General features: G+C 44.1%; 1 protein-coding gene across 1 annotated transcript; it reads right to left on the bottom strand.

Moving 5' to 3' along the window:
* Window positions 1–8523: 8523 nt before the first annotated feature.
* RSAD1 (radical S-adenosyl methionine domain containing 1) lies at window positions 8524–26522 on the bottom strand. Its single transcript, XM_083148091.1, has 9 exons — window positions 26237–26522; window positions 22538–22671; window positions 19600–19804; window positions 18840–19205; window positions 17783–17846; window positions 17284–17431; window positions 16660–16714; window positions 12203–12306; window positions 8524–8874 (listed from the first exon to the last, which is right to left on the bottom strand). Exons 1-9 carry the CDS (start codon window positions 26363–26365, stop codon window positions 8730–8732), a joined length of 1350 nt encoding a protein of 449 aa, XP_083004217.1. The 5' UTR covers window positions 26366–26522; the 3' UTR covers window positions 8524–8729.
* Window positions 26523–26744: the final 222 nt, after the last annotated feature.

The raw sequence follows: 26744 nt of genomic DNA, 5'->3' as shown, positions 1-26744 counted from the left end.
CTGACTGGTTTGTCCAGTTCTCCTGATCCATACCTTAACCCTTTGAGTGTAATTTTTACCTTATATAGGTAATATAATCTTTTTTATACAACATATATTTTAGTCTAATCTATAGAAATAAAAAAGTGAGCGGCGCTGGCATTTTTAGCAGATATTTTGAGAATCTCACAGAGATGTTGGCACTCAAAGGGTTAAGAAGAACCACCTTTGAGTGATCATTAGTCTGCCAAAGACTGGAAGAGGGTGTGGTGTATGGTCCCGACGTCGGGATCCCGACTGGGCGGTCTCAGCCAGCATAGCGAGCGCAACAAAGCCCCTTGCGGGCTCGCTACGCTCGGCACCTATTCTATTCTCTCTCTATGGGGGTCGTGGACCCCCACGGGGGAGAACAGCCGGTGGCCAAGACCCCGAGTGTCAGGGTTTTGACTGTCGGGATCCCGGCTATGGGGTAATGACTGTCAGGATCCCGACTGTCGGGAAACTGTCCGCCACCCCTGGAAGAGTGACACAATCCTTTCAGGAGATGCGGCTCGGAGATCTGTAACAAAATTGGTCCGGTGTATATGCATCTTGTATCTTGAGTCTTGTATCTAAACTATGTCTCTAATAGGACTGTCTTAATAGTCCTACTATTAAGTATACACTTAGCTTCAGGAGACGAGTGAATTCTGGTTCACTCGCAAAAGCAAAGTCTCTCTCAACTGGACACAACCATGTGCACTGCAAGTGGGGCAGATGTAAAATGTGCAGAGAGTTCGATTTGGGTGGGGTTTTACTACATACTGATATCTACATTGCAGTGTTAAAATAAAGCAGCCAGTATTTACCCTGCACAGAAACAAAATACCCAAATCTAACTCTCTGTGCACATGTTACATCTGCCTCCCTGCAGTGCACATGGTTTAGTCCATTAGAGAGAATTTGCTTTTGCAAGTGAACCAGAATCAGGCCCTGAGTTCGGATACAATGTTTCCTAATTGGTACTTCCTCCAACTGAGCCATTTACTTCTAGCTATATCTGCAGAGCCCCAGACATGAAAGCTCCAAGCCTAGAGATAAGCCTTTGATGTGGTTATACAAAAGATTATTGCACTCCAATAGTCCTGGACATAACACTGCTACCAGTTTGGGAACCATAGGGGCAAAAAGTACATTAATCCCAGATCCTGGGAAATAGGATGCAGACAGGATAAATTGATACTAATGATATATGTCCAGTGACATTCTTAAATTTACAATCCTTTCCATTCTGTTTTCCTAACCTATATCATGTTCCATGCATTCAACCAATACATACATACACATTTTGGAACACTTTTTCATTTTATTAATAGCAATCATGGTTCCTCACTGACAATAACCATCCCAGGACCTGGGCACTAGGGAGCAAGAAAAGTCCATTCAATGATAGAAATGAGCTTATTTGTAATTAACTGGCGAGTTCCCCTTTGCAAAACATACCAGGTAGTGGGGTTTTTCAGCCCGCTTCCCACAGCAGCAGATTGATGACATCAAAGCCAACTCTATGGAGCATGCTCTGTCTCAGGAGGGTGGAGTGATAAGGTGGAGCCTGGTTTAGTTTGCTGTCAATAGTCTCTGCATAGCTGTGCATCATATTCAATAAAAATAACCTATACACATGGCTATTTTTCAGCAGGCTCCATCAGGAACTGAGGCCCTTATTCTAGTTCACTCTGACAAAATATTTCTAAAGCCCCGTACACACGGGGGAGATATATTGCTCAGCCATATATTGCTAGCAATATATTGCTCAGTTTCTCCTTTTCATCAGCGACCAGAGATGGCAATTTATCGCCGGGGCACACTCCCATCACTGGCAATATGGTCGCCTGCGACCATATTTCCAGAGATTTCAGCCCCTATCGCCCCCGTGTGTACACAGCTTTAGATGGACAAAACCATGTGCACTGCAGGTGAAGCAGGTGTTACTTGTGCAGAGATAATTAGATTTGGGTGGGGTTTTACACCTGCAGTGCACATGGTTTTGTCCATCTAAGAAATATTTTGGCAGAAAGAGTGAACTAGAATAAGGGCCTCAGTTCCTGCTGGAGCCTGCTGAAAAATAGCCCTGCCTATACAACAGTAGATTTACACCTTTTTCACAACTCCTATTTTATGGCTTTGTGCTCCATCAAATTCGAGACATACTTTTTAAATTTCCTCTTGCACCTAACAAGCGTTATACGGTTTGTAGACTTGATATTTATTTTGGTTATATATTAGTAAAAATCTATAATAATGCATGTATTCTCTTTTACATGGCAAATGTTTTTTTAAGACTATTTTGATCCACATTCAATTTGCGCTCCCGTTTTCTCTATATCGAAAAAAAATTTGACGACTTGTGCAGGCAAGAAAATTCAGTGTGTACACTGTGCCTTGAGTGCACATAGAAATCGATATCGAATGCAAAAGTGCAGATCGAATGTGAAATTGAATGGAAAGCAAAAGGCCAAATCGAAAGGGGGTGTAACTGGGGAAATCAAAAGTAAATAGATGCGTGTGTACACACCAATAGACATAGGTTTAACACGTTGTATCTGGATGCTTAATAAGTAAAATTGCAGGTCCTATTTTCTGTAGAACAGCAATAAACTAATATACATGCCGTAAAATAAATTTCTTCTACGATCCCCATGGCAGCCATGACAGTGGGGATATTCCCCTTCTCCTACCAGATTAGACAGGACTTTTTTCAGGGACCGCCCACCTTGGGTATAATAGCTCACACCTCCCTTCCCTCTGTGTCTTTTTCTCCTGTCTCCGTCTAGATAGGACAGGCAGGGCGTTATTTTACTTTTAAAACAGGGCTACCTCTCTACACTGTTTGGGATGGCTTCCCGGGAAGAAGGAGAGTTGCGGAGGAGTGGGGCCTCTAAGATACCTGCCTCCAGCAACTATGCGGAGTAAGGACTGTGCTTAGCGCCAGTTGCTTACAGAAAACCCCAGCAGCATATGGCATACAAAAACCCCTGTTCAATATGGGTGTATGGCGGCAGTACCTTATAGGCTCTGAGCGGTGAGCACGCTGGAGCTGGTGTCAGGCGGCCGTCAGCGCGTGTAGGTTTCCGGCAGGTACCTAGCATGGAAGCTGGGAGCAGACGCTGCGTGCTGCCGGGTGCTGGGACGCGTGCGGCGGAAGTGCGCATAGACGTCACTTCCGCCGGCATTGTGCACCAAGTGTGCAGCCGAATGGTGTCCCCGGAAACGGGGACCCGATATTTTGGTTCCGCATTGCGGAAATCAGCGCTGAAATAGCCAGATTGAAGCGCGGCTGGCGGTGGAAGAGTTAAATCTGTCCTAAATATAAACGGACATGGATTACAGCTGCTTTGGTGTTATACAGCAGCAGAACCATGGAGGAAAGCCAGCAGCAAGCACCTTCTTCCCAGCAGCCTGACATTGCCCCTTTGAGGTAAGCCCTTTGGTTTTTGGCATTAGTTTGATTTTATTTTGCATGATACTAGTTAGGTTTCTGCTTTGTTTTCAGTGTGCCTAAATCACCTGTTCATAAGAAAAGGACAGCTAAGAAGAAATTCCTTACCTGCACCTGCATGAGTTGTGATAAAGCATTTGCCAGTGCCGATAAGAGGACTCTGTGTGAAGAGTGTGACAAAAATCCACAGCCTAAAGTGGACAAGTTGGACCAATCAGATGTCCTTAAAAAACTAATGGATTGGATGCAAAAGTCGTTTGTCTCTAAAGAGGAGTTCTTGCAGTCTCAGAAACCCAAGAGGTCTCGGGAGCAGGCTGGAATGCTGACAGAAGGGGGTGGTTCTTCGGAAGAGATAGAACCATTGGAAGCAGAGTATGTTGAGGAAGGAGAAATAGAGGAAGATGTGAGGTCTTTCAACCTCAAATTGGTGGAAAGTGTGTTGAAAAGCATTTACAAATCAATGAATTATCCAGAAGTTTCAGACACCACAGCGGATCCACTTTTCGAAGATAGATCTAAGAAAGGAAGAACATTCCCGGTTCACAAAGTAGTCCGTGAGATGATCAATAAGGAATGGGTCAACACGGATAAAAGGATGGCTGGTTGAGCGAGAGTGGATAAGATGTATCCTTTCAAGGATGAGGATTTCCTGAAGTGGTGTCTAGTGCCCAAGGTTGATGCAGCGGTGGCAGAGCTGACGTCTAGAACAACAATACCGCTGGAAGATGGGGCGGCGTTTAAAGACGCTATGGAAAGGAAGATTGAAAATTCGCTTAGGAAATTGCACCAGACCTCTGCGCTGTCACTTAAATCCAGCGTGGCTATCGCATCAGTGGCAAGGGCAATGAGGCTATGGTCGTCGGAGCTCCATACAGACATAACCGAGAAGATTTCCAAACAATATCTGCTGAAAAGCTTACAAACCATACAGAAGTCTATCGAATACCTGTGTGAGGCCTCTCTGGACGCGGTGTTGTTCTCGGCTAAGGCGATGGCACAAGGGGTGACGGCCAGGAGGGCGCTCTGGCTCAAGCCCTGGAGTGCGGATGCCAACTCCAAGAATCGTCTAACTGCGCTACCCTTTGAAGGCGGGTTCCTGTTCGGCTCAAAATTGGATTCGATGATCCAGAGAATTTCAGGGGGAAAATCCGTGAGACTACCCCAGGATAGGAGGGATAGGTTTCCCATCCCTACGTCTAGCAGGCAGACTTACAGAGAGGCGAGAAGCTATCGGCCCGGACGCCAGTACTTCCGTAGAGGGAATCCGAATATGACTCGCCAGTCCTTTCGGCAGCAATATCGGAGAGGTTCCAAGTTATGACGGTGGTTCAATGGTGAGAGTCGGAGCCCGGTTGCTTCAGTTTTCAGAAATCTGGAAGACATCGATCTCAGACAGATGGGTCATCAAGATTGTGGAAAGGGGCTACCAAATAGAATTTCTAAAGAGGCCTTGGAAGAACAAATTCGTCAGGTCAAGAGTTCCAGTGAAGAAACTGGAAAAGGAGACTCACCTTGAAGATTCAACAGCTTCTACAAATAGGAGCAATAGAACATGTCCCGAAAGACCAAGTGGGTCTGGGGTATTATTCGAATCTCTTTTTAGTGGAGAAGAGTACAGGTGGTTTCAGGACCATCTTGGACCTGAGAGGATTGAATCTCTTTATCAAGAAACTAAAGTTCAAAATGGAAACTAAGTTCTATCCTTATGGGTCTCAGGCAAGAAGACTGGTTAGCGTCTATAGACCTAAAAGACGCTTATTATCACGTCCCCGTGTCACTGGAGGACAGGAAGTTTCTCAGGTTCTCACTTCTCGACCAACATTATCAATTCACCTGCCTTCCTTTTGGGCTCAGGACATCGCCGAGAGTGTTCACAAAAGTATTGGTGACACTTGTGGCAGAACTAAGGAAGCAGGGGATCCAAGTCTGGCCATACCTGGACGACCTATTGCTGGCAGGAAGATCGGTGAAAGAGGTCCAGATAAGTGTCAAAACTACAATAGAATTTCTGCAAGGACATGGTTGGGTGATCAACCAAGAAAAAAGTCAGCTGCAGCCAACTCAGACGATCAAGTTCCTGGGTGTTCTTATAGACACAGTAAAGTTTTCAGTGAGCTTGTCGGTAGACCGCTGTCTGAAAATACAAAATCTGGCGCAACTGTTATTAACAGAAGGAAGGTGCTCCCTGAAGATGGCGCTACAGCTTCTAGGGATGATGACATCATGTATACATATCGTCCCATGGGCCCAGTGGTACATGAGGAAGCTACAGTGGCAGTTGCTCCCATTTATGAAGGATCAAACCCACGAGGGGTTCCAGATAGTCCTGAATGCCGACGAAGAATTCGTTAAGGTGGTGGAGCTCTGGCTTAAGGACAAGAAGCTCCAGTCTTTCAAATCCAGAATTTGTGGTGATGACGACCGATGCGAGTCTCCAAGGTTGGGGCGCTCACCTCAGGAAAAGCTCGGTACAAGGGTCTTGGACCACAAAAGAAAGTGCAAGGTCATCGAACGTCAGAGAATTGCTTGCCGTTTGGGAAGCGATCGGTTGCCTACAAGACAAGGTCCGGAATACCAACCTAAGGATCACGTCAGACAATATGACAGTAGTGGCACATATAAACCACCAAGGGGGTACAAGGAGTTTACCTGTACTGAGAGTGTTGGAGAAGATCATGTCGTGGGCAGTGAGCAATCTGCAATCAATCTCGGCCGTGTACATTCCAGGCCCAGAGAATACGGTGGCAGACTTTCTAAGTCGCAAGAAGATTCTGCCAGGAGAATGGGAGTTGGACTCGAAGATTTTCAGTCAAATAGTCGCCAGGTTTGGCGAACCCGAGATAGACCTGATGGCTTCGTTCTCCAACAAGAAGGTGAGCAGATTCTGCTCGAAATCCTTTCACCCACAAGCCACGGCACTGGACACATTCTCAGTGAAGTGGGAGTTCACTCTGGGATATGTCTTCCCACCATTTCCCATGATCAGCAGAGTGCTCAAGAAAATCAGAGAAGACCGAGTGGAAGTACTGATAGTGCTTCCATTTTGGCCGAGAAGAGCCTGGTTTACTTCAGTGTTAAGAATGGCGGTGCAACCACCTTGGGTGTTGCCGGTGATGCCAGACCTGTTAAAACAGGGACCAATACATCATCCAGAGCCAGAGAGCTTCTCGCTGAGGGCATGGCGATTGAGCGGGCGACTTTGAAGCGTCACAACTTGTCTGAACAAGTGACCGAATTGTTGTTGAAAGCAAGGAAAGAAGGCTCCTCGCTCATATATTACAAGACCTGGAAGAGGTTCATTTCATGGGGGAAGATCGAGGGGCAGTTTGCCGATATCTCTATGGCCAAAGTCTTGCAATTTCTGTATGAAGGGTTCGAGTTGGGGCTGGTGGTAGCCACTATTAAGTCACAAATTTCTGCTCTCAGTGTACTGTTGGACAGAAGGTTAGCTGAAGAGAAGCTAGTAAAGAAGTTCTGCAGAGCAATCAGGGGAATACGGCCCCCAAGAAAATATCTTTAGTGGCCCCCTGGGATCTGAATTTAGTGCTAAAGGCACTAATGCTACAACCGTTTGAACCCTTGGAAGACACTTCGGTAAAGTACCTAACATGGAAGGTACTATTCCTGATAGCTATAACATCAGCAAGGAGGGTGAGCGAGATTCAGGCCCTTTGGATCAAAGAACCGTACTTAGTGATCTTCCCTGACAGGGTTGTGCTGAGAACCCATCCAGACTTCATGCCGAAAGTCATATCAGCGTTCCACTTAAATCAGGAGATATCCTTGCCTAGGTTTTTCCCTGATCCGATTAAGGAGGAACAGAAGGCCTATCATACGCTGGATCTGGTGAGAGCAGTTTCAGTGTATCTGGACCGTACGAAGGAGTTGAGAAAGTCTGATCACTTGTTCATTATTCCTGAGGGTCCGAAGAAGGGCTCAAGGGCCACGAAACAAACCATTTCAAGATGGATACGAGAAGTTATCGTATTCGCCTACAAAAATGAAGATAAGAGACCACCTCCAATCATCAAGGCACATTCAACCAGGGCAGTCGCCACATCATGGGCTAGAAGGGCCAAGGCGTCAGTATCGGAGATCTGTCAAGCCGCTACCTGGTCATCCGTGCATACCTTTACTAACCATTATGCCTTGAATGTGTCTACAGCCCACTTTGGGAATCTTGTAATCGAAGAGGCCTTGTCCATAAGATAAGTCTCTTGAATAAATTACTATTGCATTCATATTGGCTCCCTCCCGTTTTTTATACAGCTTGGGTATGTCCCACTGTCATGGCTGCCATGGGGATCGTAGAAGAAATATGCGAATTATACTCACCGATAATTCCTTTTCTTCCTAGAGATCCCATGGCAGCCACTTATTTCCCACCCTTTGTGTTAGAATTTTTTCAGGGACGTTGGTGCGGAGACACTCGAAAGACACAGAGGGAAGGGAGGTGTGAGCTATTATACCCAAGGTGGGCGGTCCCTGAAAAAAGTCCTGTCTAATCTGGTAGGAGGAGGGGAATATCCCCACTGTCATGGCTGCCATGGGATCTCTAGGAAGAAAAGGAATTATCGGTGAGTATAATTCGCATATTTCTGTATCCCAGAAGCTGGATTTAGATCTAATTGGGTCCTAGGCAAGATACCAATTTGGGGCCCCTTCTGTCAAAAAATCTGTGCCACTATATTTTTATTCCAGTTAGACAGTGTAACAGGCAGCGACAGTAGCAATGCACAGCAGGGTAGCAGAGCATTGCAAACCCTGCTGATCAGCTAGCGCTGGCACTACAGGCGCCCCTATGTGAAGGCTCCTCCCCTGCCCATGCTACAGTATACTTCAGTGCGGAAGCCCAGGGACCAGACATGCCTCTTGCCACTAACAGCCAATCCTCCCCTGCAGCTTGCATACCGGTCAGGGACGGATTTCAAGGTGCCCTATCATAAGCCCACGGGGCCCTCCAGGCCCTACGCATGTACCAACATTACGTAGTGGTAAATTCGGCCCTGGGTCTACTAACCTGGAGTAAGATCCTAGTGAAGACAAGGCACCATACTACCAACAAGGTCTTGTAAATACTACATTTTATTTTATTTTCAGTGGGTAGGGGGGGGGGGGGGGGTCATGAAAGACCACAATCCCCTCTTCTCTATAATTTAAAAATATCAATCTGCTGTAGGCAGTAGATGTGACTTAAGTATATGTCTATTAGCATTAACACACATTGCAAATATTCAGTCTTATCACCAACAAATAAAACTACATTGTCCAATTACAATTCTATTTCCACACCAGGATCTTGTATCATTGGGGAGGTAATACTATTTTGCTGAGTCCAGGATTCTTGAAGCTGTGATAAAATAGGCAGTAGAAGACCATCTAAAACGGCAAGACCCCTCCAAGAGCATCGCAGGCCTCTAAATAAGGTGAGAAATGAAGAATAAGGACCACAATGTAGCAATGAAAGATGATACAAATACAGATCTCCTCTAAAACCGTGCATACTGTATTATACAAAAATAATTGGTATATAACCAATGCACCATACGTAAACAATGCTTTTGCCAGTGCAAATAAAGTTAAATGTATAATAATTTGTGCCGTGTGAGCTGCCAAAAGAAACTACCCAACTATTAAAAAAGAAACCAGGGCACTTACCGATGGAGGGTACAGCAGCTAGAATCCAAACCAGTTAGCAGTGACCTGTATACCCTAATGACAAATACATCGATATACACTATATGGCCACACATTAATTATTGATTTCAGGTGTTTTAATCAGCCCCATTGCCACGGTATGCAGTCCCCGAGTCGACAATGTCTAGGTCGACAGTCACTGGGTTGACAACTTATGGTCAACAGTGACTAGACACCTTTAAATGATCAACAGTTCGGCATTGACAGAAGGTCGACACGGTTCGACATGGGCATGGTCGACACCCACAAGGTCAACATGCGTTTTTGGTTTAGAACGACTTGGTTCATACTTTACTATACAAATGGGCATAGAGTAAAACAGTGTAACTGTAGCATGGAGAGCCAGTGTCCATGTCAACAGACACCAAAAACAGAAAAACTCACCTTGACCTTGTGGGTGTTGACCATGCCCACGTTGACCATTAGTGGTCAACCTTGTGACCGTCGACCTAGACATTGTCTATCTGCCATACCATAACCATTGCCAGAGGTGTATGAAATCAAACACCTGGATCACAAGTGTCTTTATTTGCAGACAGTTGTGATACAAAATTGCTCGTTCTGAAAAGATCAGTGACTTCAAGTGTGGTACTGTGATAGGATGCCACCTTTGCAATAAGATGGTTCCTGAAATTTCATCCCTGCTGGACTTTCATAGTCAACTGTAAATTATATTATAAGAAAGTGGAAGTGTTTAGGAACAGCAGCCATGAAGCAGAACACCACATAATATCACAGAGTGGGGTCAAGGACTGCTAAGGCGCTTAATGCATACAAATCACCAAAGCTTTGCTGATTCTATAGTTGATGAGTTCCCAAATTTCACTGTAAGCAGAAAACCTGTGCAGCAAGAGCTTAATCTAATGCGTTTCCATGGCCGAGCAGTTTCATTCAAGCCTCACATCAACAAGTCCAATGTCATGCATCAGATGGAGTGGTGTAAAGCACACAAAAATTAGACTGTGGAGGGAAAAATCACGCTTCTCTTTTTGGCAGATGCCAGGAGAACATTGCATGTCTGACTGCATTATGCCAATTGTGAAGTTTGGCAGGTGAGGGATAATGGTATGAGGCCGTTTTTCAGGGTTTGTGCTAGGACCCTTATCTCTATTGTTGGGAAATCTTCATTTGTATTCCAACAGGACTGTGCCCCAGTGCACAAAGCAAGCACTATAAAAGGTCTGGTGAGTTTGGTGTGGAAGAACAACAGGCCACAGAGCCCTGATTTTAACCCCATCAAACCCCTTTGGGATGAATCGGAGCAGAGATTGTGAGCCAGGCCTTCTCATACAACATCATTGCCTAACATCATATACAGTATGAACTACAGAATGAATGGGAACAAATTCCCACAAACACTCCAAAATCCTATGAATAGCCTTGAAAGAGTGGAAACTATTATACTGTACCTGCAAAAGAGTAACAGACTTCATATTAAAGTCTATGTTTGTCATTACAGTCCCTGTTAATATAACGATCAGGCGTCGGAATACTTTTGTCCATATTGGGGGGTGATTCTGGTTGACACGCAAAGGTGCAAAATTCGCAGCTTTGCGTGTCATCTTTGCGCCGCCAGCACACGTCTGCCCCCACTTGCACACCAAATATCCCAGAACGCATGCGAATGGATGTTTAGCATAAACAACCATTCGCAGCCTTGCGTGCGGGGACAAAATAATTTTGTCAAATGATTTTGTAAGCGCTTGCAGATCCTAAACTCCTCTCTGGTGCCTGGTCGTACAGACAATATGCTGTGATCAAGGTTATTCACAGACATATTGTGCCGGCCCTATAGCCCAACAGATATATCAGTGCATCTGGCTGAGTGTACACTTGCTGCAGGGACCACCGGTGAATGAAAACAGAAGCAGCACCCTTATCCACTGCTGGTGAATGACATCTCAACAGGGTCAGCGCAGTTAAACGAGGCACGGCACATTGGATAGAAGATTGGGAAGTGTATATGCACTTTCCAATCATTACATAGGTCTGCCGGTCCCCTCAGCCAAGTGTCTTACCTAGTTTAAGGCTAGTGGAGTCTCCCCTTGGGGACAAAAGAGAAATAATGGTATGATTTTTCTCTAAGCAAGTGTAATAGGCACTAAGTATTCTGCACTGTTGAATCAAGTCATTTAAACCACATAAAAAGTGAGAAAGACAAAAGGCTAGCATGACTGGATATACTTACACATGTCACTTTATGCATAACCACACTTACATGGCTTTCCTCTTAGGCAGGTATAGTCAAACAGCACATAGCTAGTGGATTACCATTTTAAAATAGGTCAACACCCATACAAGCAGCTCTAACTGTAGAGACTTTCAATTATAGGAAAATACCGTAGGGATGTTATTTTTTATTATTTGAGAAGGGAATTTTTTTTTTTCCAACAGTGCAATTTTAGTTTAAAATCAAGTGGGATGTGGTCATTTGGTCTACAGCATGATGGTCGACAGTCATTAGGTCAAAAGGTCATTAGTTTGACGGGTCATTAGTTCGACAGTGTCTAGGGCGACAGCCAAAAGTTCGACAGTCAAAAGGTCGACGTGGTTTTTCACTGGTTTTTAAGCCGACATGTGCCAACAGGCGGTATTTCATGCTCTTCCATCCACTAGGGTGTGGTGGGAGGATAAAATAGTGTGCCCATTGTAGCGAGGCACCGTGTCCGACGCATCGTGAGCGATGCGGTGCAATTTAAACTGTGTCCATGTTGACTGTGTTGTAATTCAGGTAAAAAAACTGTGAAAAACCCCATGTCAGCCTTTTGACTGTCGATCTACACATTGTCGAACTAATGACCTGTCAAACTAACGACCTGTCACCCTTTTCCCATGCCGACCTAGACCCGTGTCGACCATCATGCTGTAGACCAAATGATCCCAACCCATTCAAGTATGGGTGAATGAAGAAAGTCAGCCACATGCCAGTTATCAATTTCAGTTTCTCCACGTATGACCTCTGAGATTTAGAGACTGTTCCTCAACCTAGGATTTAATGGGGATTTGTACTCCACATACCATCATTTGCTACACTTCTTCCTTACTTACTTTAGATCTAGCACCAAAAGTCCATTCTTCTGTAGCTCTCTAAGTTCCTGTGAAGCCTCAAACAAGTCATGTAAGCTGATTGTAGAGGAGAGCTTCTGCCAGTGCTGTGTAACAGGAAAAGGTTACACTGTGACTCTTTCTTCTAAAAAGACATTGTTCCCTGCATGTATGTATGCAAAGAACGCTCTATATACTGTATATATAATAAACATAGGCATAGCTACCATGCACTAATCACCATTTCAAGGCAAAGCAAAAATAAAAACATTAATAAAGTGTAAACTATTATTCAGGGATTAAATATTTCATAAGTTCTCTGTAGTTTTACATTTCAAGCATTAGAACAGGGGTGGGGCCCCCATAGCTGGTCTGAGTGGCCCGCCCACCCGCCTGGTGGCTTTGCCGGGAGTCAAGTACAGGGGAATTCTCGTGAGAGGTCGGTAGTTCTTGCAAGATTCCTCTTCATCAACAGCAGCCGGAGACTGTAAGCCCTATTCAGCGGCAGCTGAAGGGTTCCCCCACCCCTGCATTAGAATAGGGTGATTTCAGGGCATGTATTTTGTGCCACTGTTTCTACCATGTCAACAGGAGACTTAGAGGGGTATATTTATTAAGTGCCGGTTTTCAGAAGTGGAGATGTTTCCTGCAGCAGATTCTACTTATTTATCTACCACCTTCTAGACAATAGCAGCTATGGGCACCATCTCCAATTCAGAAAACCCACACTTTAGTAAATATACCCCTTGGTTCCACGTGTGTGTTTTATTAGACAGACAGTGTCTAGAGAAGACAGTCAATAGGTCAACCCCAAATGGTCGACATGCAATAGCTCGACAGGGTCAAACTGTCAACAGGTGTTTTTCCTCAGTTTTTTTGTGTCAATAGTGTACTGCATACCCATGCATGACTACCTTCACTCGCAATGCTTCAGGCTCAGTGCCTCGCTACACTATTATAGTCTTCCTCTATGCCGACACGGATGGTAAAGAAAGAACAATCTGGTTTTGAAAAAAGACAAAACTAGGAAAAACTCATGTCGACCTTGTCATGTGTATACCTTTTTCATATCTACCTTTTGACCCTGTTGAACTTTTGGGGTAGACATCTTAACTGTTTATCTAGACACTGTTGAGCTATCAACCGGAACCGTAGTTTCAGAACGATTTCCGGCAAAAGATAATAAAAAAAGAAACTACTGTACTGATGAATAAAACTGCATAATACAAGTTGTAGACAATATGGACCGATAACTACAGTATAATAAGAGAAAGGTCTGATCTTATTCTCATGGTGAGTGATGGTCAACTTCCCCGTGTGGAATTTCATCTTACGACACTGACAGTATATGTGTTTAGCTCAGCCTTAAGATACAGATGTTCTACCAGGAAGCCACTATTGCGAATATGCATTGGAAGTATGTTATTAAAGGTATTACTGCTCCTCAGCTGGGATGCACCTTCCAAACATTTGACAAAATTGACAGAGCAGCCTAACTATCCCCGACCCCATCATTCTACATATACAACATGTGCAAAGCATTTAGAACAGAGGTGCAGGATCGCTACAGTTGGAGATGACACCTACTGCTTCTATCTGTGATAATCTGTACTGAGCACTGGTATTTGGGAGATGCTTGAAAGTTCTCCTCTAGTCCTAGCGGTTAGGGGGGGGGTATTCAATTGCTGACAAGTGCAAATAACAGGTGTTTAAATGCCACTGCACAGCCTTGTGTCCTTCGCCGGGCCAATTCTCACACCAATTTACACAAAAATGCTAGCTACCCTACTATTGTGGAGTTATCTGCCTCTCCTCAATGGAGAAACAAGAAGAGCTCTTTGTTGTTGTTGTGTTCGCTTAGGAGGACACTTTTTATAAATAAATAACAAAAATATAACTGCTGCCACACCATACTGGGAGATGGTGTGGCACACACACAAATGGCACAAATGGTTTGGGCTGTTACTGCCCATGGGCGACTTAATGGTCACCCTCCTCGGCAAAGCTAGTCTTAATAACTGTTGCGGTATCTGGCTTGTGTTTCGCATCGGTAGCAGGAGCGACTTCTCCACACTCACTCTGCGATCCACTGAACCACCGATATCGTTAACCATAGAGGCAGTACTCCAGGACGATCTAGTGCATACACACTAATGTTAATGCAATCGATAAAAAAAAAAAAAACCGAAATAAAACAAAATAAAATAGAATATCAATAAAGACAAATCAACAGAAAGAAATAAAAACAAATAAAAATAGTATATATATATATATATATATATATATATATATATATATATATATATATATATATATATATATATATATATATATATATATATAAAATATTTGAAAAGAAAGAAATATCCTGTGTATATATTGACATGTATATATTTCCATTGTATGCTGATAAATAAAAAAGAAACTGTTAACATAAATGTAAACATTGTTTCTCCTGCTAAACAGTTACATTTTAGAGGTTACTTTGTATCTATGCATCTTATAGATAAAAACTACAAAATATAAAGCTCAATATCACATTATATAATAATGTGTTTATATTAAAGTTATCTTCTATTTATAACTGACGCTACAATGAATTAAGAATAAAAATTACTTCACTACCATTTCTAGGTTTATCTTGTCGTAAATTTATTATAATGAAATAAGATCCGTATATTCATTTAATTACAGAGGTCGCTCTACTATTTTTGCTACAAAATGCTTATGTATATATCTATTATAAATTATTATTCACTAATGATTGTATTATATATTAATTAAGAAGTTCAATGAGAACTGGCCTCCCTTCCTCTATGGGACACTATACTTTAACACAGAAACACCCATCAATTTTTAAGGAAATCAAACGACACCAATCTTTAATTAAATAAAGAAAGTGACGAAACGCATCTAAGAGGCACAAGTCATTCACCCACTGAACTGTTTGCGCTGAATCTATTGCTCATCTGACTACGTGCCCCAACCAGCAAATGCCTGTCCCCTGCCTGAATTAGTGGCACTGACCTGCAGTCGTTCCGGCCAGAAACATTGACTGCAGACTAGCCAGGGATACCATCTGGGGCTATACAGGTCTCCTGTCCCGGCTTCCTGTCTGCGGTACGTGCTTCTACTCCAGCTCGCAGCACTACCCGCCAGCCCACACCACCAGAAGCCATTTAGTAAAATCTCACTTCTGCATCTGCCCACTACATCTTTACCTGCTGCAGAAACACCAGCAGCTGGCCTCTGGCGGACAGAAGCCACTGAGTCACAGCCGGTGGTGCATGCCCGTACGCCTGCTCACACACATACAAGCGAAGCTGCGAAAGACAGGATCCCACAAGTAGTACTGCTGATTGCCCGGTTTGAGAAAACAGGAGGTAAACCAAAAAGGATTTGTTTCTCAATCAAGTATCCCTCTGAATTCCTTCACAGCAATTTTAAAGGCATCCAGATCAAATTAAGGTGCAAATGAACACATACAATATTCACACACACACACACACACACACACACACACACACACACATAATTCACATATTTGTCCAGCGGACTACCATTCTCCTGGCCTGCTGGGGATGCCCAGCTCACCAGCATACTACATTTAAGGGTGGCTATTGTTAATTTTATCTTTTTTATTATGAGGACCATTTCAAACAATTATTGAACTTGCAGCCAAGTTCCCAATAACCTCAAAAGAACTTACTTTTATATATTTTTATATTAAGTTTTTTATAAATATGTTTATAGTGTCATTCCTTATTTGTGTCACTACTACATATCTGTAATTTAGTTTAACATCATTTGCATTATTCTATTTTTATATTAGTAAGGATGTGTATCTTTTGCACTGTTTGGATTTCACTGATTCACCACAAATCTGCTGCTCCCAATGCGCAGTCTCCTGCCATAAGAAACTGCACTAGATCAGTGACTGCAACAGGTCCTTGCTCCATATATGCAGCCACTGACAATATAGTCACATTGAGCTGCATGTACAGACTCACTATCAGAACCGGTCAGTCGGGTCTTTGTAGTCTTCGTCCTACGACGCAGACCCCGGACTCGCCATGCCTACAAAATGGGAAGGACACATCTTTGATTTATAGAGTTGTCCCAGTTGCTATCCCCAAACACTGAAGCTTGTCAATCAAGGGGGAAAGGGAATGCAATGACACAGGAACCACAGGCCAGAATAGGTTCAGCACATGTGCAGACCCACAAACATTGGATTCGTAGGTAAACCATTGGGCTTACCTACTAATCTGAATCAGGCCCAGTGTGTGCCCAACATTAGATTTCATGCTTTTACTGTACCAATATTTTCTTCCAATTTTTAAGCGCAACCTATTTCTCAGCTATAACATTGATCCTAAAAGTAATGGACTGCTGTTGCAACTGAATATCAATATCATCTGTAATTCAACTCCAACACAAAAAAAAAAAAAATTTCTCACCTCATGCGATATCCCAACGTCAGTCCGTAAACCTAATACCAATAATTCTGACAACCTGAGAAAACAAAGAATGCCAATTGTTACATGTGATATGTAGGAGACACTGCTGGGGATGGAGCAGTTATTACAGAAAAAATTACAGCCAAACTCTCCTTTCCAAAACACTCAAATTTATTAAGCTTGATGAAGTGATAATGCACCAGCCAGTAAGCTCCTATCATTTTTCAAGCCCAACTTGTAACTCAACAGTTAGGAGCTGACTGGATGCTGTGTTACCATCGGCCTATTTATCACTTCACCAGGCTTAATAAACCTGCCCCTCAAAGGTTGCAAATCCATCAACAGGTGAAGTTACCAGCAACCAGCTGCCTCTGTGTAGAACGCAGAACAGCAGCAGAAGACAATCCACCTCCCCAACCACCACCACCAGGCTGTTGACAAACAGCATCTATTGGCTGCTGCTGCGAGTGTGTCTGGGGCAAGAGTTAGCTATCCAATAAAAGCTGGTTGGCAATGGAGACTGGAGAGGCAGACTGATTCATCACTGCTACTGTCCTGCATTACCTCCGGAGGCTGCTGGTCCCCTGTGGCTTCATTGTGACAATACCTACATATGATACTAACACATCAATATCATTTTGTGCAGTCACTTTTCGTGTGCCATGCCCATAGCACATTACTTCCTTCATCCATGGTTCTGGTTCCAGGGTCTGTATTCGGGCTTCCCTTAGTTTGCCCTCATTGGTTTGAACAACAAACCGTCCATGAGCACCTACGTCAAAACAAAAGAAAATCAGTGGGGTTTATTTATCAAGCAGTAAAACAGTAGAGAAGTAGACTAGTGGAGATTTTGCCATCAACCAATTAGCATCTACATATCAATTCATAAAATGTACTTGAAAATGCATGGGGAACTTCTCTGATATGGTGAAACATACAAAACGAGACCAAAAAACTTGTGTCGATAATTTTAATGTCAACCTTTTGACCCAGACAGCCTGTTGAAGGTCTATCTTTCTACTGCAGATCTATTGAACCCCCCACCCTAGTCTGCAGACAGATACACATTTCCCTACTCCTTATATGCCCCAGTGAACACAAGCAGGGATAATGGAAATCTTACCAGGTCCTATGCCGATATATTGTTTCCCCAGCCAATAAGACTGGTTATGTTTGCTGACCGCCTCCTGCAAAAAGTTAAGTAACATTATATGTATGATTTTTTTAAACTTTATATGGAGTATAAAAACAAAACATGCTGCATCTTTTATGGCATCATAAGTGATTTGGTAAAGTACCTATGAAACACATAATATATAGAATGAACATAACAGGGACAATGAATACAATGAAAACGTTTAGCTATGCATGAAATACAGACAACATGGATATATAAAAAGGTGTGGTAGCCATTTTGATTCAATGGTTGCAAGATTATTCACCGTACCAATGCAGGATTCATGTGAGGAAGCCATTTTAGGCACACTATATAGGATTACACTAAGCAGGAAAGGCAAAGCCTAAAATGGACAACACATACTAAAAGAGCGAAAATACTTAGCAAGAACCTTGCTTGTGCATCAGAACCATGCATTATTTTTTTCTACACCAAGTACCTGATGAGGTAGAAATGTTGGGTGCACTCAGTTTGTTACAATGTGCAAATAAGCACTGCAAGGAATATACGACATACAAGGTTTAAATGAACACTGAAGTAACAGGATACCCACTGCCTGAACAATTCTATGGGTTGCTACCCTTTAAGTACCAAGCAAGGCAGATACCTAGGAGCAGTGATGGCTAACCTTGACACTCCAGATGTTGTTGAACTACACATCCCAGCATGCCCTGTTCCAGTTTTGCTATTTGGCCATGCTAAAACTGATGCAGGAAATGCTGGGATGTGTAGTTCAACAACAGCTGGAGTGTCAAGGTTAGCCATCACTGACCTAGAGGGTACTATATAGGTTACAGTGGGTAGCACAAGCAAGCCATAGAAGTAATATGCAGTGGGAGGTTTCTATGGAAGCTATGGTATGGCAGTAAAGAGAGATGGCAGTATCAGGAAAATAAAATAGCAGGAAATGATTTCTATTGGATATAGCAACCAATGACAGATATCACTGGTACAAAAAATAATAAATAAGGATACAAATACTAACAAAGCCAAAGATACTCACATTCCTGGCAAAATTGGAGACTTCATATTGACGGAAGCCAGCCTGTTGTAGAATCCATCTGGCATCGTCATACATTTGGGCAGTAAGCTCATGGTCAGGAAGAACAAGCTGTCCTTTCTCTATCAATTTAAAAAGCGCCGTCCCTCTCTCCAAGGTCAGCTGATATAGAGACACGTGATCATCACACTGTTCCAAGAGCCTGTGTAACGTGTTGTGCCATGATGCCAGGCTTTGGCCTGGAAGCCCAAACATTACATCGATGGATGTGCGACCCTGGAAGATCTTGCACGCCTCCTGTAGTGTGCATTGTGCATCTGCGGCTGTATGTGTCCTGCCAAGGAGCGCAAGGTCATGGTCATCCAGGGACTTCCACCAAAACAATAAGAAATAATTAGAAAATGGCAATTTCTTAAATAGTAAAGTCAACACTTACACTTTCAAATTTTCATGAATATCTGAGCCATTACATCTATTTTATCTGCCTCCCATGCTGTTCAATTTTGTGGACCTGAGCTTTACTAGCACCCATTGCTGGCACTCAGCAGAAACATGGTACACCCCACTTGCAGTAACGGTATGGATTGCATGCAGTGACCGATTCGGGAGATGGGGGCAATCCAGTAACACTTCCCTTTCCTACAGTTGACTACTCAATCAGCAGAGCCTCAGGGCAGAGACTACCGAGTGCTGTGCTGTGGATTCTGATCCCTGCCTCTAGTTTCCACCAACATACAGGCGATCACCCCAGCAATACAGTTACCTGTACACCAATAGACAGACGGTTCACCCCAACATCCCTGAACTGCTGCAGTTTGCTTTTCCTCGAGGATGTAGGATTAGCCTCCAATGTGATTTCGGCATCCTGTGGCAGATAAGCGTGCTTGGATATCACCTCCAATACTTCATTAATGGTGGAAGGGCTGGCAAGGCTCGGAGTACCCCCACCAAAAAACACAGAAGAAACTCTATAAACCAAAACAGAAATCTTTAGTGTGCAGGTAACCTGGTAATATTGGATTGGATACCTCCCTCCATGATTGATTTGTGCGTTTGCTACTGAAACGATTATTAGAATAGCATTTGAATTTCATAATTACTAACTGGAAAGCTTGCATGGTTCGGTTTCATGCAGTAAAAGCAAAATACCATATATACTCGAGTATAAGCCTACTTTCCAACCCCCCCCCCCCCCCCCCCCCCCCCTCCTCGGCTTATACTCGAGTGAGGGTCCCGCTTGAGTCAATGAGTTTTCCCAGTTTTTTTTGTTGTAAAATTAGGTGCCTCGGCTTATAATATATACGGTTCAGTATATCATTATGGCTGTTTACTGAAAAAGTATTTTCCTGCATTTAGTTAAATAAACTTTAAAAAAAATTGTTTATACTCTCATAAGCTGGGTACGCTTGACCTGATTCTCAAATATGAAGTGGCACGTAGAATACAAACAGACAACACAAAAATGAATTAGAATTGATTTTAAGCAGCATTTATAATCATTTAATTAATATATAAAAACCTCCCAAGGGTATCAGAAATCAGCATATATTAGTATAATACAGTGAATTCATGAAAAGAAAAAATACCAGAAGAGACTAATCATGGATGAGCATGGTAATATCAAGTAACTGCCAGCAAAAATGTTATCCACAATGTATCAAACTGGAAAGATTGAGATGAAGAATTCCTTCAAATAGGTATCCACACTTTCAGAGGGGGATTTGAAAATTGGTATACAAATAGTCAGTGCAACTGAATTCAATGATGTGTACCTTTGGGTGTCAACGAGGGTGACAGGAATCTCAGTCAGTGGTGAACCCCCATTCCTGACTTTGCCTGTGGCCCAGCTTGGGCCTCCTTTAAATGTGTGGAGATCACACAGCCGATTGGGTTTAATGACATGCACTACCTGGATCCTGTGAGGCAGAGGGCTGGGGTACCTCTCTGTTCACGGCAGGGGGGGGGGGGGGTTGTTTTGTACTCAGGGCAGCTATTTCTAAAAGGAATGGCATTCAAGTGTATGTAGATATATTGTTTCTATAGATACAACATGTTCCTGTCTAATCATGTACATATGGAAAAAAGGAATAAACGCCTACAGTATATTAATGGATGTGTCCTGATATGTGCTTTATCAAAAGTTATCTATATAGGAAAACAACATACTATAACATTTTTCCATTCTTGCAGATAGTTTAAGGACAACAAATCAATTAGGGCAGGCATGTCCAAAGTCAGGCCCGGGGGCCAATTGCGGCCCGTGCTGTAATTTCAAGCGGCCCGCAGCCTCCAGCTGGAAGCGGGCAGAGCATCAGATGAGGGAAGCACAGGACACTAAAGGTGGGGCCCCGGTGAACGCGCCTTTACCTTGCTGTCTGCTGCAGTGAGGAGGTGCCAGCCACCACAGTGAGATGTGTTTGGCGTCCTACCCCTGCTGCAGCAATCATATATCACCCTACTCCACAATCACAGTGACAGCAGTGTTTGGGGAGGGGGGCAGGAAGGGGAAAGCTTGCTCCCGTAACATGCAGAGCGGAGGAAAGCAGCAGCGGGAGCCCAAGCATCTCCTGTCCTTGCCGTGACTGCTTTGCCCCTCTGTCCTCTGGCTCACACAAGGGGCTGGGAAACATACAGAGAAGGGAGGGGGCAGAGTGGGGGACATACAGTGAAGGAGGGTCAGGCTGGGGGACATACAGTGAATGGAAGCAGTGATGGCCATTCAGAGAAGGGGGAGCAGGGGCAGGCTGGGGGACATACAGTGAATGGGGGCAGAGTGGGGTACTTAGTCAATGGGGGGTCATACAGTGAATTGGAGTCATACAGTGAAGGAGGGTCAGGCTTGGGGACATACAATGAATGGAGGCACTGATGGACATTATGATTATGAGAAGGGGTGCAGTGTGGGGAACATACAGTGAATGGGGGCATACAGTAAAGGAGGGGCAGGCTGGGGGACATACAGTGAATGGGAGCAGGCTGGGGGACGTAGAGTGAATGGGGGCAGAGTGGGGGACCATTCTGATGTGATTAATGATTCAAAGAATGTCAGGCTGAATGGTCGGCCCCCACACATTTACGCTTCTCCAAATCTGGCCCTCGTCGCAAAAAGTTTGGACACCCCTGAATTAGGGGATTCCTAGAAGGCGGGGCATTTGCAGGGTGCCATAGGTTGGTAGTCTATGATCAATCAAAATTATTTATGGCCAATGTGATGGGCAAAAACAGTCCTATGGTCTGCCAGTCATATAATATATGGGCAAACAGAAGTGCGAATGTCCACCGCCAACAATAGCTGACCCTAAGTAAGACATAAGCACAATTTAATTAATTATAGTTTGTGAAAGGAGCTCATCTCTGCAATTGTGTAGAAAATGTAAGTGATTGCATTAGCGGTCAATTCACCTTTACTTTGTGCCTAAGCAATGCTGCCACACATCCACAGTCAGCTGACCACGCAAGTGTGGCGGACATTCTGCAGTAACTTGCTTGGGTCTTGTACTAATGTTTATTGCCTGATGGAGTCCAAGAGCAAAATAGTTATAGACCCCTGCTCTAAGGACCTGTTATAAAATGAAGTCCAACTCTCCACAAAGACCCTGGAATGAGGCTTACCATGTATGATTGTCAGAGTAGTAATTAAAGATAACAAGTTTATTGTTGTAATCTCCTGGTCAGAAACATACCCCTCATAAGGGTCTCACCTGCGCACCTGACTGAGCTGGATCAAGGTACGAGCTTCCTGCACCAGACAAAATCGGATGGCAGCCTCATTGTCCGAGTGTGCAATGTACTTGTTGAAATTGCAGTATGTGCAGCGCTTTTCACAGTATGGCCACTGAAGAAAGAAGAGCGCGACATTAGACCTCTTGTTGTTCTGCATATGGCAGATCACAGGAAGATCAAAAAATACATTATAAATTACATCTGGAAGTCACCCAGACTTGATCTTGTAATTACTTGTTACTGAGGGGTATGAGTCATAGGGTCAACAGTCACTAGGTCAACACATGAAATCAGTCGACATGGTCATTAGGTCAACACAAGCATTAAGTCGACATGAAAAAAAGGTCAACATGAGGTGTTCATGTTTTTTGGTGTCTAGGTCAACCTACGGAATAAGGGTGCAGCATACGCTCTCCATGCGTCGGACACAGTTATAATCTCACTCGGAAAGTAAAGTATGAAAAAAACATCTTTAAAAAAAATTATAATAAATTAGAAACTCATGTCGACCTTTTCCATGTCGCCCTAATGCACGGTTACCTATTTCATGTGTCAACCTATTGAGTGTAGAACTAGTGACCTCATCCCGTTACTGAGAATTTAAAAGCTTATGTGAAAGAGACAAACAAGCAAAGAAGCACTGCCATGCTTGTTTGTCTCATTGCTGTTTTTAGTGGGGCTGAGGACACTAAAGCTGGCCATACACACGCAGATTTATCTTCAGATCTGGTTGGTTGGAACAAATACATGGTCATGGATGAGAGCAAATGACAGTTGACCATTTGCTTGGAAATGCTGGAAAACTGCCAAACTGTCACTCATTCATAACCATGTTTTTGTTCCAACCAGCCAGATCTGAAGATAAATCTTACTAGTGTATGGGCACCTTAAGACAGTGGTAGCCAACCCTAGCCCTCGAGAGCTACCAACAGTTCACATTTTCCAGACAACCTTAGTGTTCATTCTAGCACCCGCTATCTTTGAAAACCCATGCAGTTCCTCTTCCCTGCCTGGGGTGTCACTGTCTGCTGTAGTGCTTCTAGCACAGTGTGGTCTGTATATCAGCACTGATATTCAAACCAGACCTGTGCTAGAAACACCACAGCAGACAGCGACACCCCAGGCAGGGCACAGGAACTGCATGGGTTTCTGAATATAGCGGGTGCTAGAATGAACACAAAACCTAGCTGCTGCACAGCTGCACTCATTAATCACCGACACATTTTAAAAGATCCACAGGTGGAGCTAATAAGCTCACTTGTGATTCTGTGAGGAGACCTGCAAAACATGCACTGTTGGTAGCTCTCGAGGACTAGGGTTGGCTACCCCAGATCTTATGCAGCCCACACACGCACCGATTCCAGCGTGCGTTGTGGGCTTAACTAGCACACACAGCATCGCATCGTATGCCTTGTGCATACGATGCGATGCTGTGCTAGAAAAAGCTAGTACAAAAAGTATGTGCAGCACATACTTTTTGTACTGTACGATGAGGTGCCGCGGGAGCGCGCACCCCATCGTACAGCATCGCACCGCCGGCATCGGCGCGTGTGTGGGCTGCATAAGAGCAGCAGTATATTGGAATTGAAAACAAATCTGCTCTTAGTCACAGAAGTGGTTTTTCTGCCTTTTTCCTGATTTTATATAAATGAGCAAGCAAAGCTTTAAGCAGCCCATACACGCTGCTATGAGAGCTGACCCGATGTGTGCTTTGAGGTGCGCGCTCCCGCGCACCTCATCGCACAGTACAAAAAGTATGTGCTTGCACATACGTTTTGTACCTAGTTCTCATCAAATCGCATCGCATTGCATGCACAACGTGTGCACATGCAATGCAATGCGATTTGATCCGTGCTAGTACAGCACGGAAAGCACGCTCATAAAGCAGCGTGTATGGGCTGCTTTATTCCTGACTAAATTGCTGAAAATACACTTAAATAGAAAGTGTTACAGAACCAGTCAATTACATTTTATTTCTTTATTATATAGAGCAGGCCTGGTCAGCCTGTGGCTCTCCAGCTGTTCGGAAACTACAAGTCCAAACAGTTTTGCTATAAAGGAATGCTAAAACTGTGGCAGGGTATGCTGGGAAATGTAGTTTCACAACAGCTGACGAGCTACATGCTGGCCGAGTCTGATATAGTGCCTCTTTCGAGCATGATGCGATTAATTACAAACTGCCTCATTATAATACTTTGTCCATAACATTGCAAAGGGGCGATTCGGGTTCACTCGCATTGAACGGGTGTGCGCATGTGCAAACCCCGAATGCGAATGGACAGGGCGACAATCAAACATGGGAACGTCCAGTGTTTCATGGGCGAAATGCAGGCGGAACGAAGCATGCTGGGGTCGGGTGCCCGCCCTATCTTCTTCCCGGCACCCGCAAATATATGTAAGTTTCCACTGACATATATTTGTGAGCCCAGGAGAAATCATTCGGTGGTTGCCGACCGCTGCTGCTGCTGCTGCTGGCACATGCGAGGGGATGTGTTTTCATAACATCTCCTTGCCTGGTTGCGAGGGTATATGGTAATGGGGAAGGGGGGTTTGCTGGGTGATGGGGCGGCCACTCGAGTGAACCAGAATCAGTCCCATAGTGTGTACCCAGCCTTACACACTTAAAGATTGATATGCGCACACAAGGGGTCCATGGTGTACCCAGGAACTCCATAATGTTGGTCCCACAACTCTAGCAATTAGTACAGAGCTCCACTGACCGCTAGGATTGTATACACAGGGGGTTATTCTGATTCACTCTGAAAGGCACAATCACTCTATATTGGACAAAACCATGTGCACTGCAGGTGGGGCTGATGTAACATGTGCAGAGAGAATTAGATTTGGGTGAGTTATTTTGTTTCTGTGCACGGGAAATACTGGCTGCTTTATTTTTACACTGCAATATAGAAATCAGTTTGAAGTATGCCCCCCCCCACCCACCCACCCAAATCTAAAGGTGCGTGCGTACACACGTACAGATTATTCTATTCAATCTATCTGGTGGGAACAAAAACCTGGAAGTGTGCGACAATCAAAAAATTGTTCCCAAACGCTTGAAAACAGACAGTGATCAGTCAGACAAATTGTTTAAATCATTCTGATATAGCAACGCTTCAGGCTCGCTGCACTCGCCACACTATATAATATCAACTCCACACCGACGTGGATAGTGGGGGTATGAAAAAGTCGGAGGACGCGTGCCGCTGCGCTCGCCACGCTCCGGGTTGGCGTTAACAATGGGGGTGCATTTAACATAGCAATCACCCATCAGGGTGCCTGTACAATTACAAAATCGTGTCTGATCACATCGCATCGCATGCGATCGGGTCGCATGCAATGCGATCAAAACGATGGCATAAGATGAAAATTGTGGGTGCCGTGCCATGTTGACCTTCAGTGGTCAACCCAATGCCGGTTGACCTAATAATATTGATGGACCCAATAACCCATACCCTTTTCTACTGTCTTGCAAGGCAGGAGCCCTGAGAAAAGAGCAATGGTTTACATTCAACTGCACAACAAATGTAATACCACCGTGCATCCAGAGTGACAGATTCTGCTCCCAAGCGCACATAGCAGGTTACAGGCTAGGAATGTTCACTGACAGCAACACCTCCTCCAGGCTGGTATGGTTTTTGCCGGAAAGATAAGATATCTGGAATTGCCTTACTTACGTGCACGTAAACAGCTGCCTCCTGCTCAGCTGTACACACGTCCTTCACAAAGCTCTCCCCCTGCCTAGGGGACATGCATAACTTTCGTGTGACAGTCAGAGGCAGCACTAATACCCTGGTGCGCAGCATGGCTACAGACACAGAAGATTATTCATGACAGTATCCCACCTATAGCCATAAAACAAAACCCCATATGACATGATCTCCCATAGACACTTTCCCTCTGCACACACAACACAACACGCTTGTATAACCTTCCGGCTTTCCTAAGTTCCTTCCCTCCCTCAGCAGCAGCTGGGCGCCCCCTGCTGGCGCCTCCGAATAGCTTCCATCTAATTTTAATAATAGAAAAGTGTCTCATGACGAGGCAGCAGTGAGGGACGGGAGACACGTGACTGTTCGGGGTGGCTGATTGGGCACATTTAAAAGCGCTGTACATTTATGTAGCTTTCACATCACATAAAACATTTTGAAACGTTTTGAAAAACTGTAATTTTAAATGGTATTT

This window comes from Crinia signifera, chromosome 6 (genome assembly GCF_055691185.1).
Source record: "Crinia signifera chromosome 6, ASM5569118v1, whole genome shotgun sequence".
NCBI classification, from domain to species: Eukaryota; Metazoa; Chordata; class Amphibia; order Anura; family Myobatrachidae; genus Crinia; species Crinia signifera.
The sequence above is the reverse complement of the archived record's forward strand: the minus strand, read 5'-3'. Positions and strand labels throughout refer to the sequence as shown.